At 39.3% G+C, this 14,844-nt stretch overlaps 1 protein-coding gene across 8 annotated transcripts in view; it reads right to left on the bottom strand.

Annotated features, from left to right (window-relative positions):
• Positions 1-14,844, bottom strand: part of agtpbp1 (ATP/GTP binding carboxypeptidase 1) — a 181,802-nt gene that overhangs the window by 83,582 nt on the left and 83,376 nt on the right. For all 8 annotated transcript variants that reach the window (XM_052020257.1, XM_052020256.1, XM_052020255.1 and 5 more), the window contains 2 exons: positions 5,470-5,507; positions 4,149-4,357 (listed from right to left, as the gene is read on the bottom strand). In XM_052020257.1, the coding sequence (XP_051876217.1) occupies positions 4,149-4,357; positions 5,470-5,507 (247 nt within the window). The remainder of the gene's footprint in view (positions 1-4,148; positions 4,358-5,469; positions 5,508-14,844) is intronic.

Raw genomic sequence — 14,844 nt, 5'->3', positions numbered from 1 at the left:
AAATTGGAATGCGATAAGTAAGTGCTACTACAGAAAAAAAAACATGATTCAATATAAAACTTCCTTGTCAATAACTAACTCTGCATTGATCAGCAATCTCTTTAACCTACATAAAACTGATCCCTTGGTTTATACACAGCCTTGCACTAATTCAGAGAGTAAGGTCTCAGGGATTTGCTGAGTTTGCAGGGTGAAATCAGGGTCAGATAGCATTAAGCCGAGCATCCCTTGATTAAAACTGAATTAAAAATAATTGAAGATAGCATACAATGCTTTGTTGAGATCCCAACTCTAGCTGAAAGGCCTGTTAACCTTCACAGATGAGGGACACAAAGAACAATTATTTATGGAGGGACTCTCACCATCCAAGAAATCATATGCAAGTTTGCGACACTGTGATTTGCTCTTTGGCGATCCTTCATACTCAAAGATGATTGCTTCTCCGTGAGTTTTTTTTAATCTTAATTCATAGGCTACTTTGGTTTTTATTTTCCAAACTATGCCCTTTCTACTCTAATGTGTTCATGCAATTTGCTGCAAATTTTCTTGGTAGTCAATATCCTCCCTTTAATTTCCAAACTTAGGGTCATCTCTGATTTAGAAGGTGCTTTTTTTTTAAAAATGTAGATGTTTATGTAGTTTAACTTTTGGTAACTTCACTATGCACCTTCTGGTGTACCTTACAATCTGTTCACTTGTTTTCTGTCCTGCAGCCAGCTGGATATCCATTCTATTTCTCACCTCCCCTAACTCCAGATGCTTCAATTGGATTCATTACTCATGTAGTGCTTTATCAAAGGCTTTTTGGAACTCTGGATAAATACATCTACTGCATTACCCTGAATGCTCTCTTCAAAGAATTTAATGAGTTTGGTCCAGCATGACCTTTGAATCCATACCATTTATTCAGTATTGATTTTTTTTCAGTTTCCAGATAATTGCCTTTTTTTTTCTCTTTCGTAGGGATTCCATTATTTTTGTTCTAGTACTAATGCTAGACATCTAGAGGTCCTTGGCCATCTTCTTGGAGCATCAGTACAACGTTAGGCACGCAGCACGTGTAGGTCTCAGCTTTCTTTTTGCAAAGTATGCAAATATGTATTACAGAGCCTCAGCTATTTCTTTCCAAATTTACATGGAAGATTGCTTTAAAATCGATGGGCATCAGAAGTGGTGCTGAAAGTTTGCCACAGGTTTTCTTACTGAAAGATTCTTTTGTCACTAACGAGTTCTTTATGGCAGCATGTAAAAGATTTTATGTTCATCAAGTTTAATATTCCAAGCATATACTTGATACCTGATTTTATTACTGTGTTAGAGTCATAAAGCACATAAACAGATCCTTCGGCCCAACTGGTCCATGCCGACCAAGATTCCCATCCAAGCTAGCCCCATTTGCCCACATTTGGCCCATAACCTTCTAAACCTTTCCTATCCATGTACCTGTCTAACTGTCCTTTAAAAGCTGTTATTGTACTTGCCTCAACCATTTCTTCTAGCAGCTCACCTCAGATACATGCCACCCTCTGTGTAAAAAAAGTTGTCCCTCAAGTTCCTATTGAATCTTTCCCCTCTCATCTTAAACCTATGCTCTGTAGTTCTTGATTCTCCAACCCTGGGTGGATTCACCCTATCTATGCCCCTCATGATGTTGTACACTTCTACAAGATCATCCCTCAGTCTCCTACGCTCTAAGGAAGAAAGTCCAAGCCTGTCCAACCTCTCCCTAAACTCAGTCCCTCAAGACCTGGCAACATCCTTGTAAATTATTTCTGCACTCTTTCCAGTTTAGTAACATCTTTCCTATAGCAGTATGACCAAAACTGAATACAACACTCCAAATGCAGCCTCATCAACATCTCGTACAACTGCAACATAACATCCCAACTTCTATATTCATTGCCCTGACTGATGAGGGCCAGTATGCCAAAAGCCTTCTTTACCACCCTGTCTACCAGTGACTACAATTTTAGGGAATCATGTAGCTGAACTCCAAAATCCCTCTGTTCTACAACAGTCCCCAGGGCCCTACTGTTCACTGTGAAAGTCCTACCTTGATTTGACTTTCCAAGACACAACACTTGGCACATATCTGAATTAAACTCCATTGCCATTCCTCAGCTCACTTACCCAAATGATCAAGATCCCACTGTAGTTCTTGATATCCTTCTTCACTGTATGTGATACCACCCATTTTAGTGTCATCTGCAAACTTACTAACCATGCCTTGTACATTCTCACCCAAATCATTGCTATTGATGACAAACAACAATGGACCCAGCACCGATCCAAGGCACACCACTAGCCACGGGTCTCCAGTCCAGGAAGCAACCTTCCACCATCACCCTCTGCTTCCTACAATCAAACCAAATGTGTATCCGATTAACCAACTCTCCCTGGATTCTATGCGATCTAACCTTCCAGAGTAGCCTACCATGTGGAACCTTATCAAAGGCCTTACTAATGTCCATATAAACTACGTCTACGTCCTACCCTCATCGACCTTCTTGATCACTTCAGCAAAAAATTCAACTTCATGAAACATGATCTCCTATGCACAAAGCTGTGCTAACTACCCCTAATCAACCCATATCTTTCCAGAAACATGTACAGCTTTATCCTTAAGAATCCTATCCAGTAACTTACCTGTACAGATGTTAGGCTTACTGGCCTATAGTTCCCAGGTTTTTCATAACAGCCCTTCTTAAATAAAGGCACAACATTCACTACCCTCCAGTCTTCCGACACCTCACCCATGGCTAAGCGTGATGCAAATATCTCAGCCAGGGCTCTCACAATTTCTTCTCTGGCCTCCCACAGTGTTCTTGGATATACCTGGTAAGGCCCCAAAGATTTGGCTACCTTCATACATTTTGAGATGTCAGCACTTCCTCTACTGTATTGTGAACTATCCCTAAAACATCCTCATTTACTTTCACAAGTTTCCAGGTCTTTCTCCATGGTAAAAACAAAGAAATATTCATTAAGCACCTTGCCCTTCTCCTGCAGCTCCACACATAGATGCCCACTTTGGTTTCTGAGGGACCCTATCCTTTCCCTAGTGACTCTTTTCCCTAGATGAGCTCAATGCCTTTTATGCATGCTTTGATAGGGAGAACTAAGACACAGCCACATGAGCCCCTGTGTCTCCAGATGATCCTGTAATCTCAGTCTCTGAAGGCAATGTCTGGGCATCCTTCAAGAGGGTGAATTCACAAGAGGCATCTGGTCCAGACAGCATACCTGGCTGAATACTATAGATCTGTGCAGACCAACTGGCTGGAGTATTTACAGATAAACTCAACCTCTTGCTTCTGCAGTCTGAGATTCACACCTGCTTCGAAAAGGCATTGTACTGATGCCCAAGAAGAGCATAGTGACCTGCCTCAATACTACTGTCCGGTAGCACTTACATCAACTGTAATGAAATGCTTCGAAAGGTTGGTTATGGCACGAATCAGATGACCTGGATCTGCTTCAATTTGCCTACCACCATAACAGGCCAGATTTCTCTGGCTATTCACTCTGCTCTGGACCATCTGGACAACAGGAACTTGTACGTTTCGGGTCAGGACCCTTCTTCAGGACTGAAGGTCCTGACCTGAAACATTGACCACCTGTTTTTCTCCATGGATGCTGCCTGGCCTACTGAGTTCCTCCAGCATCATAATGTTTTTCATCTAGATTCCAGTATCTGCAATCCTTTGTTTCTCATGTACTTGTGCATATGACAATAAACTCAACTTTGACTTCGATATACTTAAACAATCTCTTTGGATCCTCCCTAATCTTCTCTGCCAAAGCTATCTCATGGCCCCTTTTTGCCCTCCTGATTTACTTCTGGAATATACTTCTGTTGTACTTATATATGTTATATTAAAACATACAGGTATTAAGTTAAGCTAATTAGAATAGTCTGAAAAATTATGACTTCTTTCATTTGTTAATTCAGAAAGCTTTTACATATGACCTTTAAGCATTAACTTCAAATAGTTGTCTGGAATTGCAGTGGCAACTATTTAAAATGCAACATAAATTCTTGTATTCAAAGACTCATCTTAATGGAGATGCCATCTAATTTTCAACATAGTGTTTTAAGGTATGCTCACATAATTGTGCATTAGTTCAGCATCCATCAAGGTACTTACTTGAGACGTATTATATAAGACTTTCATTCCTTCAGCATCAACGAAAGCTTTCCTTCCCAACTTAATACTTGTCATATTTTTGATGCATGTTAAAATTCCTTTACGAATCAGCATATGCCGATGCCTTGTGTCATTTCTATGCCAGTCGATATAAATGGTAAGAAGAACAGGAAGGTACCCCCTATCCACTGACCTCCTGGCATTGCTTTCTACAAAAAAAAACATATATTCACACTTAAGTTCAAAATCTTACATGTAAGTAAAGAAATTTAGTAATGCTATTACTTAACTACGTGTACTAACACATGTAATGGGTAGTATAAATATTCTTCATTATTTGTTGTAGTTATGCAAAGAAAAGGCAGAAGTACAGGAAGCATATTCTTCATTAAAAAAAAGGTTTGGTAAGCTTTATTGGGGAGTTGCTTTTATATTTGCCTATCAGGATAGATGAGGTTATAATGATTTTTAAATCACTTTGTGCAAAAAAGTAAATAGTCTTTCTCCAAGGGTGCCCTTTTAATGTTTACTATTACAAAATCTGACATCATGAATCAGTTCTTGATTTATATGGCTTCACAATGCTGTCAACTCAAATTCACTTAGCAGTTTTGTGCAGCTACAAGTGGTATGTTTACATGGCAACTGCAAGTGTTACAAACTATTTCATCATTATGTTATTACCTGCAATCTTTGAAATTAGACTACTGCTTATAATTAACAGATGTTTTATGTGACCAACTGTGACAAAAAGAATTTGCAAATTTAGCCAACTATAAGAAAATGAAAGAAGCTTGAAAAAGGCTCATTACTTCAAACCCAGTATCAAAAATTATGCCACCAAATTATCCATGAGTACAACTGAAATCAAAGACTTCACTTAAAAGAAAATATTCCACTGTAACTTGAGCACCAATTTTGATGTTGCTTAGGAATGAAACAAATCAAAATTCTGCCAGGTGCACAATAGTTATGCAAGTTGTTTAGGTTGGGTCAGTCAGGTCCTGCAAGTGCTGAAGCCACAACGTGAACTACATCAAGTGGAAAGGGCACCATGTGAAGATGGCACCATGTGAAGATAGGATTATTACTCAACAACTTGGAGCAAAAGTCAAAACTGACAGGATTTGGCTTGATTAGGAATGAAAACGCAAAGGTGAAAAGAAAGTGCACCAGGTGAATGTTTAAAAAGGGAGCTGTCAGCACCGCAGAATTATGCCCAGATGAAGATGGACAATAAGAGAAACTGTAAAATCAAACTGTAATGAAAGAAAATGCCTATTCTTAACAATTAAATTACATAGGCATCTAAAACACTTACTCGATTTTAGCAATGCTGCCAGTGTGTCTAATGAGACCCTGTAAGAAATAACAGAGTTCATAGGATGCAACCATTAACAAATTGCTGCAGGGATTAAAGAAAAACATACAAAATCCCTTCACAGAACTTACATTTACACTGTTAATGAGGAAACAGATACATTGATTAAAAGAAACAAATATACATTTGTTACTTTACAATAAACTTAAAATCTACTTTCAGTTGATGAATGAAGTTGACATGGTAGTCAGTTGATATTACCCCTATACTTGTTTAGCACAGGTACTACTGATCAAAGTTACAATTTTGTCTGTGGTAGTTGACAATATTTTAAACAAATAGAACAAAGATAAATAAAGCTGAAAATTGGTGTGTTTCTAAATCTGGCTTGATGTAATCTGTTTAAATAAAGTGGAAATTTTACTTGCAGACCTTGCTCATAATCAAACACTATGCATTATCCAAATTTTCACAATGGCATTAAAATTGGAAAATTACTAAATTATCTGATAATGAATACACTAACTGACAATATCAAGCTGTCAACAATATAAACACAAACCATATGGTACAATATCTGAAAACTCTGCAGCTTCAACCTGAATGTTATATCTTCTAATTCAATGTGGTCACACACATAACATGGTCAGAATCTGAAAACCTATAAATACACATAAAGTACAAAATAATGTAATAAATATTCTGAACTGTTGTAGTAGCATGATCAACTAATGGTCCACAGTCATTTTGCCAATTCCAGTTGTTTGGTGCTTCATAACAAGACCTACTATTTCCATTTGGTCTGTCCAATACAACAGTCTATTTTTCACCACCTCCAAATAAAATGGGAAAATAAAACACTTTTTTAAAATTGCATCTTGGACTTTTCTCCTTACATAGCTTACAACAGGATAATCCTTTGGTTGGGACAGCAACTTCAGTTTCCAGAGATTCAAGAATGAAACAATCTCCTCACATTCTATAAAAAATATTTTTTGTCACTTTGCAAGGTTTAGAGGAGTGCAATAATCAGAGACATTTAGGAACAGTTGAAAGGGAATTGAAGTAATATGCAGAAAATAATGTAAAACATATTAACTGTTAATTACTTAATAACATAAATGTATAGTAAAATAAAAAAAACATTTGAAATGAAATTTAATCAGATCAATGAAGCTGTGCTAGGTGGACCAGTAGCAAGATATTTTGGGTTCCTTGGCTTAGCAACTTGCCCAATAGCCCTGGATTGGATAGCCAGTCCAGGGTGGAGCAAAAGGACAGATATGTGCATATCAGATCTCAAGCACATTTCTGAAGTGTGCAGGCACCGAAGATGGGAAAGTGCTATTGTTTACACTGCAACTATCTGGCGTTTCAGCACAGAGCCACTGATTAGCCAATAAGATATTCCAGCCTAACGCGCATCAAGCTTCGAATCCAATAACTTTTTTCAAATTTGATTGGGGCAAACAATTGATAAAAGCAGAGAGACACAAAAGACTGCAGATGCTGGAATCTGGAGCAAAGAAACAAGTTTCTGGAGGAACTCAGCAGGTCAGGCAGCATCTGTGGAGGAAAAAGGATAGTTGATGTTTCGAGTTGAGACCCTGCATCAGGACAGATGCTGCCTGACCTACTAAGTTCCTCCAGCAAAGTGTTTTTGCAATTGGTAACAGCAATATCATTCAGTCCTTTCAAGGCACTTATGCAATACTGCAGAATTCAAGCAGAGATTATACAATTTTCATTATAAAAATTTGCAGAATATGTTGTAAGAAATAATAGAATATATGCTCGAACAAATCAGGAGGCTAGGAACAATAATATGATGAAAACTGGCATATCATTCAGCATATAAAAAAATCCTAATATGAGAACACAAGAAAAAAAATCAAAAATGACAGAAAATGAGATGGCCCCATCCATTAAACAGTTCAGTAAGCATTGAATAAATGTATTATGCTTGTAACTAAACTGTACATTGCACTGTGGCAGATATATGGCTCAGCTATGTATCACAGGCTCTGGTTATAGATCAAACACTATTTACTACTGAACCTCAACCTCCTCTGCCAAAACTGTTTTTTGATCCACGATGAATTTTCCATCTTAAAATACCCCTGACATAATTGAAATCTTTTGCTTTAAACTTGATTCATTTAAACTTAATTTAAGCCTGTCTGCAGCATTTAGTGGCAATACAAGTCATCTTCAATTCTGAAATGTTTGCCTTGCTTTGAGTTAAACTGGAATTTCTTGTCCTAACCAAAATTATCAAATTGTCTTTGCCTGATATGAAACGCTGCTGCAACTCACTTGATTTCAATGTTGTTCTGACTTAGTCTACTCAACTCTCGACACCATCAATTTCAACCATTAGTGCAGACTTGATTACAAACCTTGGCAGATTCTAGAAGCTGCATTTGTGATTTTCTTGTTATGCAAAATGCTTTGTATGATGTAGACACAAGAGACAGCAGATGCTGGAATCTGGAGCAATACACAAAGCGCTGGAGGAATTCAGCAGGTCAGGCAGCATCCTTGGAGGGAAATGGACAGTCGACATTTCGGGTCAAGACCCTTCATCTGGACTGAAAGAGGGGAGAGAGCCAGTATAAAAAGGTGGAGGGAAGGGGTGGAGCAGGAGCTGGCAGGTGGTAGGTGGGTCCATGTGAGGGAGTGATAGGCAGATGAGGGAGGGGGGAGAGTGGGAATGATATCAGAAGCTGGGAGGTGATAGGTGGAAGTGACAAAGGTCTTAAGGCGATGGAATCTGACAAGGCAGGAAGGTGGAGCATGGAATAAAGGGAGGCAGGGGACGGGAAGCAGTGAGAGGAGTGTGTGGGTGATAGGCAGATGGAGAGGGTGGGGGAGGGGAAAGAGATGGGGTGATGGGAGCCAAGTGGATCAGGAAGAGAAAGAAGAGGGGAAAAGAAACAGAGGTTGAGCGGATACTAGAAGTTTGCATATTCAATGATCATGCCACCAAGTTGGAGGCTGCCCAGGTGGAATATGAGGTGCTATTCCTCTAATTTGTGTTTAATCTCGACCTGGCAGCAGAGGAGGCCATGGACAGACATGTTGGTGTGCGAATGAGAAGTGGAATTAAAATGGCTGGCCACTGAGAGATCCTTGCTGGCACAGCAGACAGAGCAAAGGTGCTCAGCCATCTCTGTGTCTCCATCTCAGGAAACAGACTACTCAATGACATCTGACTCCCACAGCTACCTCGACTACACCTCCTCCCTATTTGTCACTTGCAAGGACACCATTCCCTTTCCTCAGTTCCAACGTCTCTGCCGCATCTGTTTTCGTGGTGAGGCCTTCCATTCCATGACATCCCCATTTTTCAGAAAACAGGGCTCCCCCCCACTGCTACTGATGGAGCCCTCACCCACATCTCCTCTATTTAATGCACCTGCCCTCACCCAATTCCCCCCCACCCCCAGGCATAAAATGGATGGAGTCCCCTTAATCCTCATCTACCTCCCCACTAGCCTAAGCATCTTAGCAATATCTGCCATCTACAACGGGATCCCACCGCCAGTGACTTCTTCACCCCCCTCTTTCTGCAGGAATCACTCTCTCTGTGACTCACTCATCCCCCTCCCTCCCAAGGTACTCGCCCCTGTAACTGAAAAACGTGTCAAACCTGCCCCTACACCTCCTCCCTCACCACCATCTAGGGCCCAAAAGAGCCCTTCCAGGTGAGGCACCATTAGCATGTGACTCCTGTGGTGTACTTTATCACATTTGGTGCTACCAAGGTGGCCTCCTCTACATTGCTGAGACCGGATGCAGATTGGGTGATCCCTTTGCCGGGCAGCTTTGCTCCGTCAGCCGGGATCTCCCGGTGGCCAGCCATTTTATTTCCCCTTCCCATACCGACATATCTGTCCACAGCCTCCTTTGCTGGCAGCTTGAGGCTAAATGCAAATTAGAGGAACAGCACCTCATATTTTACTTGGGCAGTCTCTAAGCTGGCGACATGAACATCGAATTCTCAAATTTACAGTGACTGCTCCCCCTCTGTTCCTTTTCCTCCCCTTTTCTTTTTCTCTCCTCCTGATCCATCTGGCCCCTCTCACCCTTTCCCCTCCCCCACTCTCTCCATCTGCCCATCACCCACACACTCCTCCCACTGGCTCCCCTCCCCACCTCCCTCCCTTTATTCCACGCTCCAACTTCCTCTCCTATCAGATTCCATCATCTTCAGCCGTTTGTCACTTCCACCTATCACCTCCCAGCTTCTGACATCATTCCCACTCTTTCCCCTCCTTCATCCACCTATTACCTCCCTCACCTGAATCCACCTATCACCTGCCAGCTCTTATCCCATCCCTTCCCTCCAACTTTTTATACTGGCTATGTCCCCTTTCTCTTTCAGTCTAGATGAAGGGCCTCAACACAAAATGTCGATTGTCCATTTCCCTCCATTGATGCTGCTTGACCCGCCGACTTCCTGCAGTGCTTTGTGTGTTGCTTTGTATAATGCAGTTGTGCTGTTACTGCCTAACAAATATGTTCCTTCTGTCTAGTAGTTTTGAGCTTCTCTTTTAACCACCAGATTCATTTAACTATCGTCTTGGTATTAAGTGAAATTGTGACTCCCATGCTAAGTAAAGGGATTTAAAGAATTTAACAACACAAAAAATTAATTAGAAACGGTATTAACAAGGTGCTGCTTGTTTATATTTGTATATGAACATACAGAAAAGAAACATTCAATTTCATTGAATAATTATTAAACCATACAGAACTAAATGCCATAATAAAGAATGCGCTTAATTTCATTTATGCTGATTGTAATGTGCTATTTGGGAAACAAATAAAAAGCTGATCCTGACAAATACTAGTCTTAACCAATAATTCAGTAATTGCTTTAGGTCAGCAGTAGCAAAGGCTGAGGTTAGTTTCAGAAAACAATGAGGAACAAGGTTTTGAAACTAGTGATATCTGAATAAAATATTATTTTATCTAATATAATAAAGGCATTTAAGAGAGGCTGAATGATCACCATAAAATTGCCACAAATCATCCTTGGATGATTTTCCTCCAAGTCAGTTAAAAATGTTTATCATTTATAGTGATCATTTTAAATCATCCATTCTTACCTGACCACAAAATATTTGGCCAAGGGTTGATACTTTGATGCACAATTGATGATAGCTTGTGGAACGTTCCTTCCTCTTGAATTTCCACTCACTTATTTACACGTCTCTGAACATGAAATCAGTCATCAACCAGCTCAAATGGGCAATGTTTTAGAAAATAATTTTGAAGAAAATACTTTGGATTCAATAATATTCCTTGATATAATGAAAAACTGTGGTTTGGTGCAGTTTTATTTTGATGAAAATGGATTTATCATTAAAAAATGTAATTAAGAGTGTCTACTCCAAAACAAGTGAATAACTCAATTTTAAATTACTCAAAAAGCTATTAAAGTAAACTATACCATTTAGGAGTTATGACGATGTACACTAGTCAATTTCTTAGAAATTAAAGACAAAATCATTTAAAACATGCCTTTTATGATGTTGTTCCTAAAGACAGCTCAAGTTAAAGAGCCTTTTTGGAGGTTTATAAAAGGGTACAATTTGAAGAGACCTGTTCTGATGATTAATTCAGTGTGGAAATCTTGGCTCGATTTGGCACAACCTATCGTCCAACATGATATCTGTTAAACCACTGCATAATTTTGAAAATCTCTCAACCTTTTGCGCGTGATTGATTTCTTCCATATAAAACGCAGAAGAAAACCAACACAATCTAGTTAAATCTCAGGCCTAATGTGATGATGACAAAATATAAACAGCCACTGACCACTTGGATTCAGGGAGGACAAAAATGTTTCTTTCTGAAGTTCAGTGGAAGATAAATCATACAGATTAATAATCTTAAACAAATGTGCCAAATAAGGAAATCCTCTAAATGGAACCGTGAACTACATATGATGAGAATTAAGGATATATTTTGCAGTTTAGTTAGTTAAGTGTCCTGGCTTTATGGGCAGTATGCAAAAAAAAAAATTCAATTCTGACATCTATAATTTTAAAGTGATGACACAGGAGTTAAAATGTTGTTCACAAGGTATTACAGGGTCACCACCATAAGCCATAAAGTTTCAACAGTTTACATCTATGTCATTTGTCCTTTCAAACCAAGATTCAAATCAGTACGTAAGCAATTAGAAAATGTTTCAATGGCATGTGGAGCACCAGGGACTCCCGGAAGTGATTAATTGAAGGACAATAATGAGTATGGCATATTGTCAGTCATTACATTGAAGAAAACTAACAGCACATTGCTAAGATTAATATTTCTAATATTAGCATTCACTGTGTGTGTTTGTGCATGTAAGGGAGGAGGGAGGGAGGACTATTTTTCTTTCAATGTGCCTTTTTCTGTTATCCAACATCCCATTACAAAACTCATTACCCTAATATAAGCCAATATATTTAGCTGTCCATTATATAAATAAGAAATAATTTTTCAGCAATTACAATAAAAGTTAATACCTACAAGGGGAAAAAAAAACTAGTCACTGATAATAGAAAACGGAAATAAAAATAAGTACTGGAGAAATGCTTAGTACATTTAAGGACAATGGTACAACTACAAATGACAAAACTTGTCTTCAAAACACCATCCAGGAACAAATTGTTTTTCTTACATCAATGCTTGGATGTTTATGGTGCTGTAACTAAAACTATACTAATAAGGCCCGAAACCAGAAAAATGCTTATTCAGAGCACTGATGTAATTAGCAAGATCAACATTCGTTGGCCTTAGCTATTTTCTTCTTGAACTATCATAAAGCCAATACAGCAAAGGTACTCCCAACAACACTAATGGTAAAGAATCCTGATCCAACAACAGTGAAAGAATATGTTAAAGGTTGACATCAAAATAGGTGTATAACTGGGAGGGGAAACTTGGTGATAGAGTTCTCTGACACTTTGCTGCCCCAGTCTTTCACCCACATCCAACTCAAAACACCTCATCCAAATCCATCTATTGATATCGTCATTCACTTTCCACCTGACAATTCCAATATTCTTCGACCAGGCCTCTCAGATCCTTCTTCCTAAATAACCAAGAATTCAGACCAAGTGCATTCACTCAACTGTCCTGTACTCACCAACCTACAATCAGCTCCCCCACCAGGGAACTCAAGGCTAAAATTCACATCACCATTTTCAATTCAAAATATGGCCTGCCCTCCATCCAAACAATGCAATCTTTGCAACTTCTTCCAGCCTTACAATATTCTGAATAATCTGCACACTTCAATTCTGTCTTCTTGATTTTACTAGATCTTAAAATCAATCCACCATTGCAGATGAAACCATTGGTCCAAAGCTCTGGGATTCCATCCCTAAATCCAGGGTGAAAGCAATATATTTCTTGAAAGTATAACTGTGTCACTAACACTAACAATTTTACTTATTTGTATTGATTGTGTTGACCAGTTCATTACTGACCAGTTCCACCTCACTTTCATCTCTGCCTAAACCTCCCTATTTGTATCTCCTTCATTAAGTTATTTTACAACAATCATGTTATTATTGCAGAGTCCAAAAGGTGTGGAAGCAAACTTGGGATTTTGTGGTAGTCATAACCTTGGGAATTTGTTGTATTGACTGTGATGAGAGCTATAGCAAAGTGATCTTAAAAAAAAACAAACAAAGCAATGGTAAGCAGTTATAAGATGAGAAAATACATGAGATGATTAGCGAGTCAGGCAGCATCCATGGCAAGAGAGTCAAAGCTCATGTTTCAGGTCAATGGCCCTTCATTAGAACTGGAAAAGTAAGAAAACAAGTGTATTAAAGTGGATGCCACCGAGAGCTATGTCAGCTATGGTAGAGGGGAAACCACAGTTAAAGTAAAAGAAAATACTCTTGTGGGAAGTGAAATTGTTACAACAGAGATGGGAAAACTGGAAGAATGGAGTGGCATCCTTACTGGAAGTCAGGTGAGGGCTGTAGTTGAGCTAGCTATGGGAATCTGTGGATCTGTAATGATCATTGATCCACTGTGTATCAGCTGAGGAGATAGGAAGGAAAAAGACAGATATGGGCTCTGTAAAAGTGAGAGCGGGTTTTGTTGGGATGAGAGGGGTGAAAGCAAAAGCAGTTGATGGTGTTTGCTCTAATTCCCACACTACTTCTCCCAGCCAGAGCAAGGATAAGCTTTCTCTTGTCCTCATCTTCCACCCTACAAGTCTCCACATTCAACAGATCATCCTCTGTATTTCTGCCACCAAAACGATTCCACTACCAGACACATCTTGCCCTTCCCTCTTTCAGCATTCCAAGGGGAACATTTCGGATTCACTCTTCCCTCTCCACCAATCACTGCCCTTCTCATGGTTCTTTACCATGCAGCTGTCAGAGGTGCAATACCTCCCCTTTTTCCTCTTCCATTCCTATCCATCCAAGTCCAAATCCTTGTAGGCGAAGCAATGATTCACTTGCATTTCTTCCAATTTGTGTATTATATTTGGTACTCATGGTGTGGTCTCGTCTACATTGGGGAGACCAAACACAGAATGGATGACCACTTTGTGGAACACCTCTGCTTAGTCAAGGGTAACCTTAAGCTTCCAGTCATCTGTCACTTTATTTTTCCTTCCCATTCCCACTCTGACTTCTCTGTTCCAATCAAACCCAGTGCAAGTTCAAGGAACAGCAACTCATCTTCCATCTCAAGAATTTTGAATTCAATGATTTCAAATAATCAGCCATTCCTGTTATGCCAGATCTTACCAGTTCTGATTAAGGTCATCCACGTGCAACATTATCTCAGTTTTTCCTTTGCCACAGGTGTGTCTTATCTGCTGAGTATTTCCAGCATTCACTATTGGTTCAGATTTCCAGCAGCTACTGTGCTTTGCGTCTCATTGTTCCAGCATGTTTTTTTTTCCTTTTCTCTCTGTTGCCTTTATTCATCTTCCTCTGTTTACACTCTTCCGGACAGATCAGCCATGATTAACAAACATTCATCTCCCAGTCAATAATCAGCTGAAGGTGACACAAAAAATCCTGATCCTCCTCTGCAAATCCACACATTAATAAATCAATCCCTGATCCAATCACTTAAATGGTTTATCATGTTTCTACTTCATCACGAGTGCAGCTCCACCATGTAGGTCTTAACATTAGTCAAAATTAACAGCCCACTGCTGAACATTGAAGGTGACTAGTCAATACAACAGCCAATGAGGCTGTGAGTAATCAGATTGGTATCCAATAGTAATGGAGATGAAACAAAGGCTAAGGTTTTAAGACAATGGAGTACTCACTAATTTAGCAACGAAAATCTCTCATGGGCATCCAAGTGAAGTTCATATTAAGCCATTGCTTTATT

This window comes from Pristis pectinata, chromosome 7, assembly GCF_009764475.1.
Source record: "Pristis pectinata isolate sPriPec2 chromosome 7, sPriPec2.1.pri, whole genome shotgun sequence".
Taxonomy (NCBI): domain Eukaryota; kingdom Metazoa; phylum Chordata; class Chondrichthyes; order Rhinopristiformes; family Pristidae; genus Pristis; species Pristis pectinata.
This window is presented reverse-complemented; position numbering and strand designations above follow the sequence as displayed.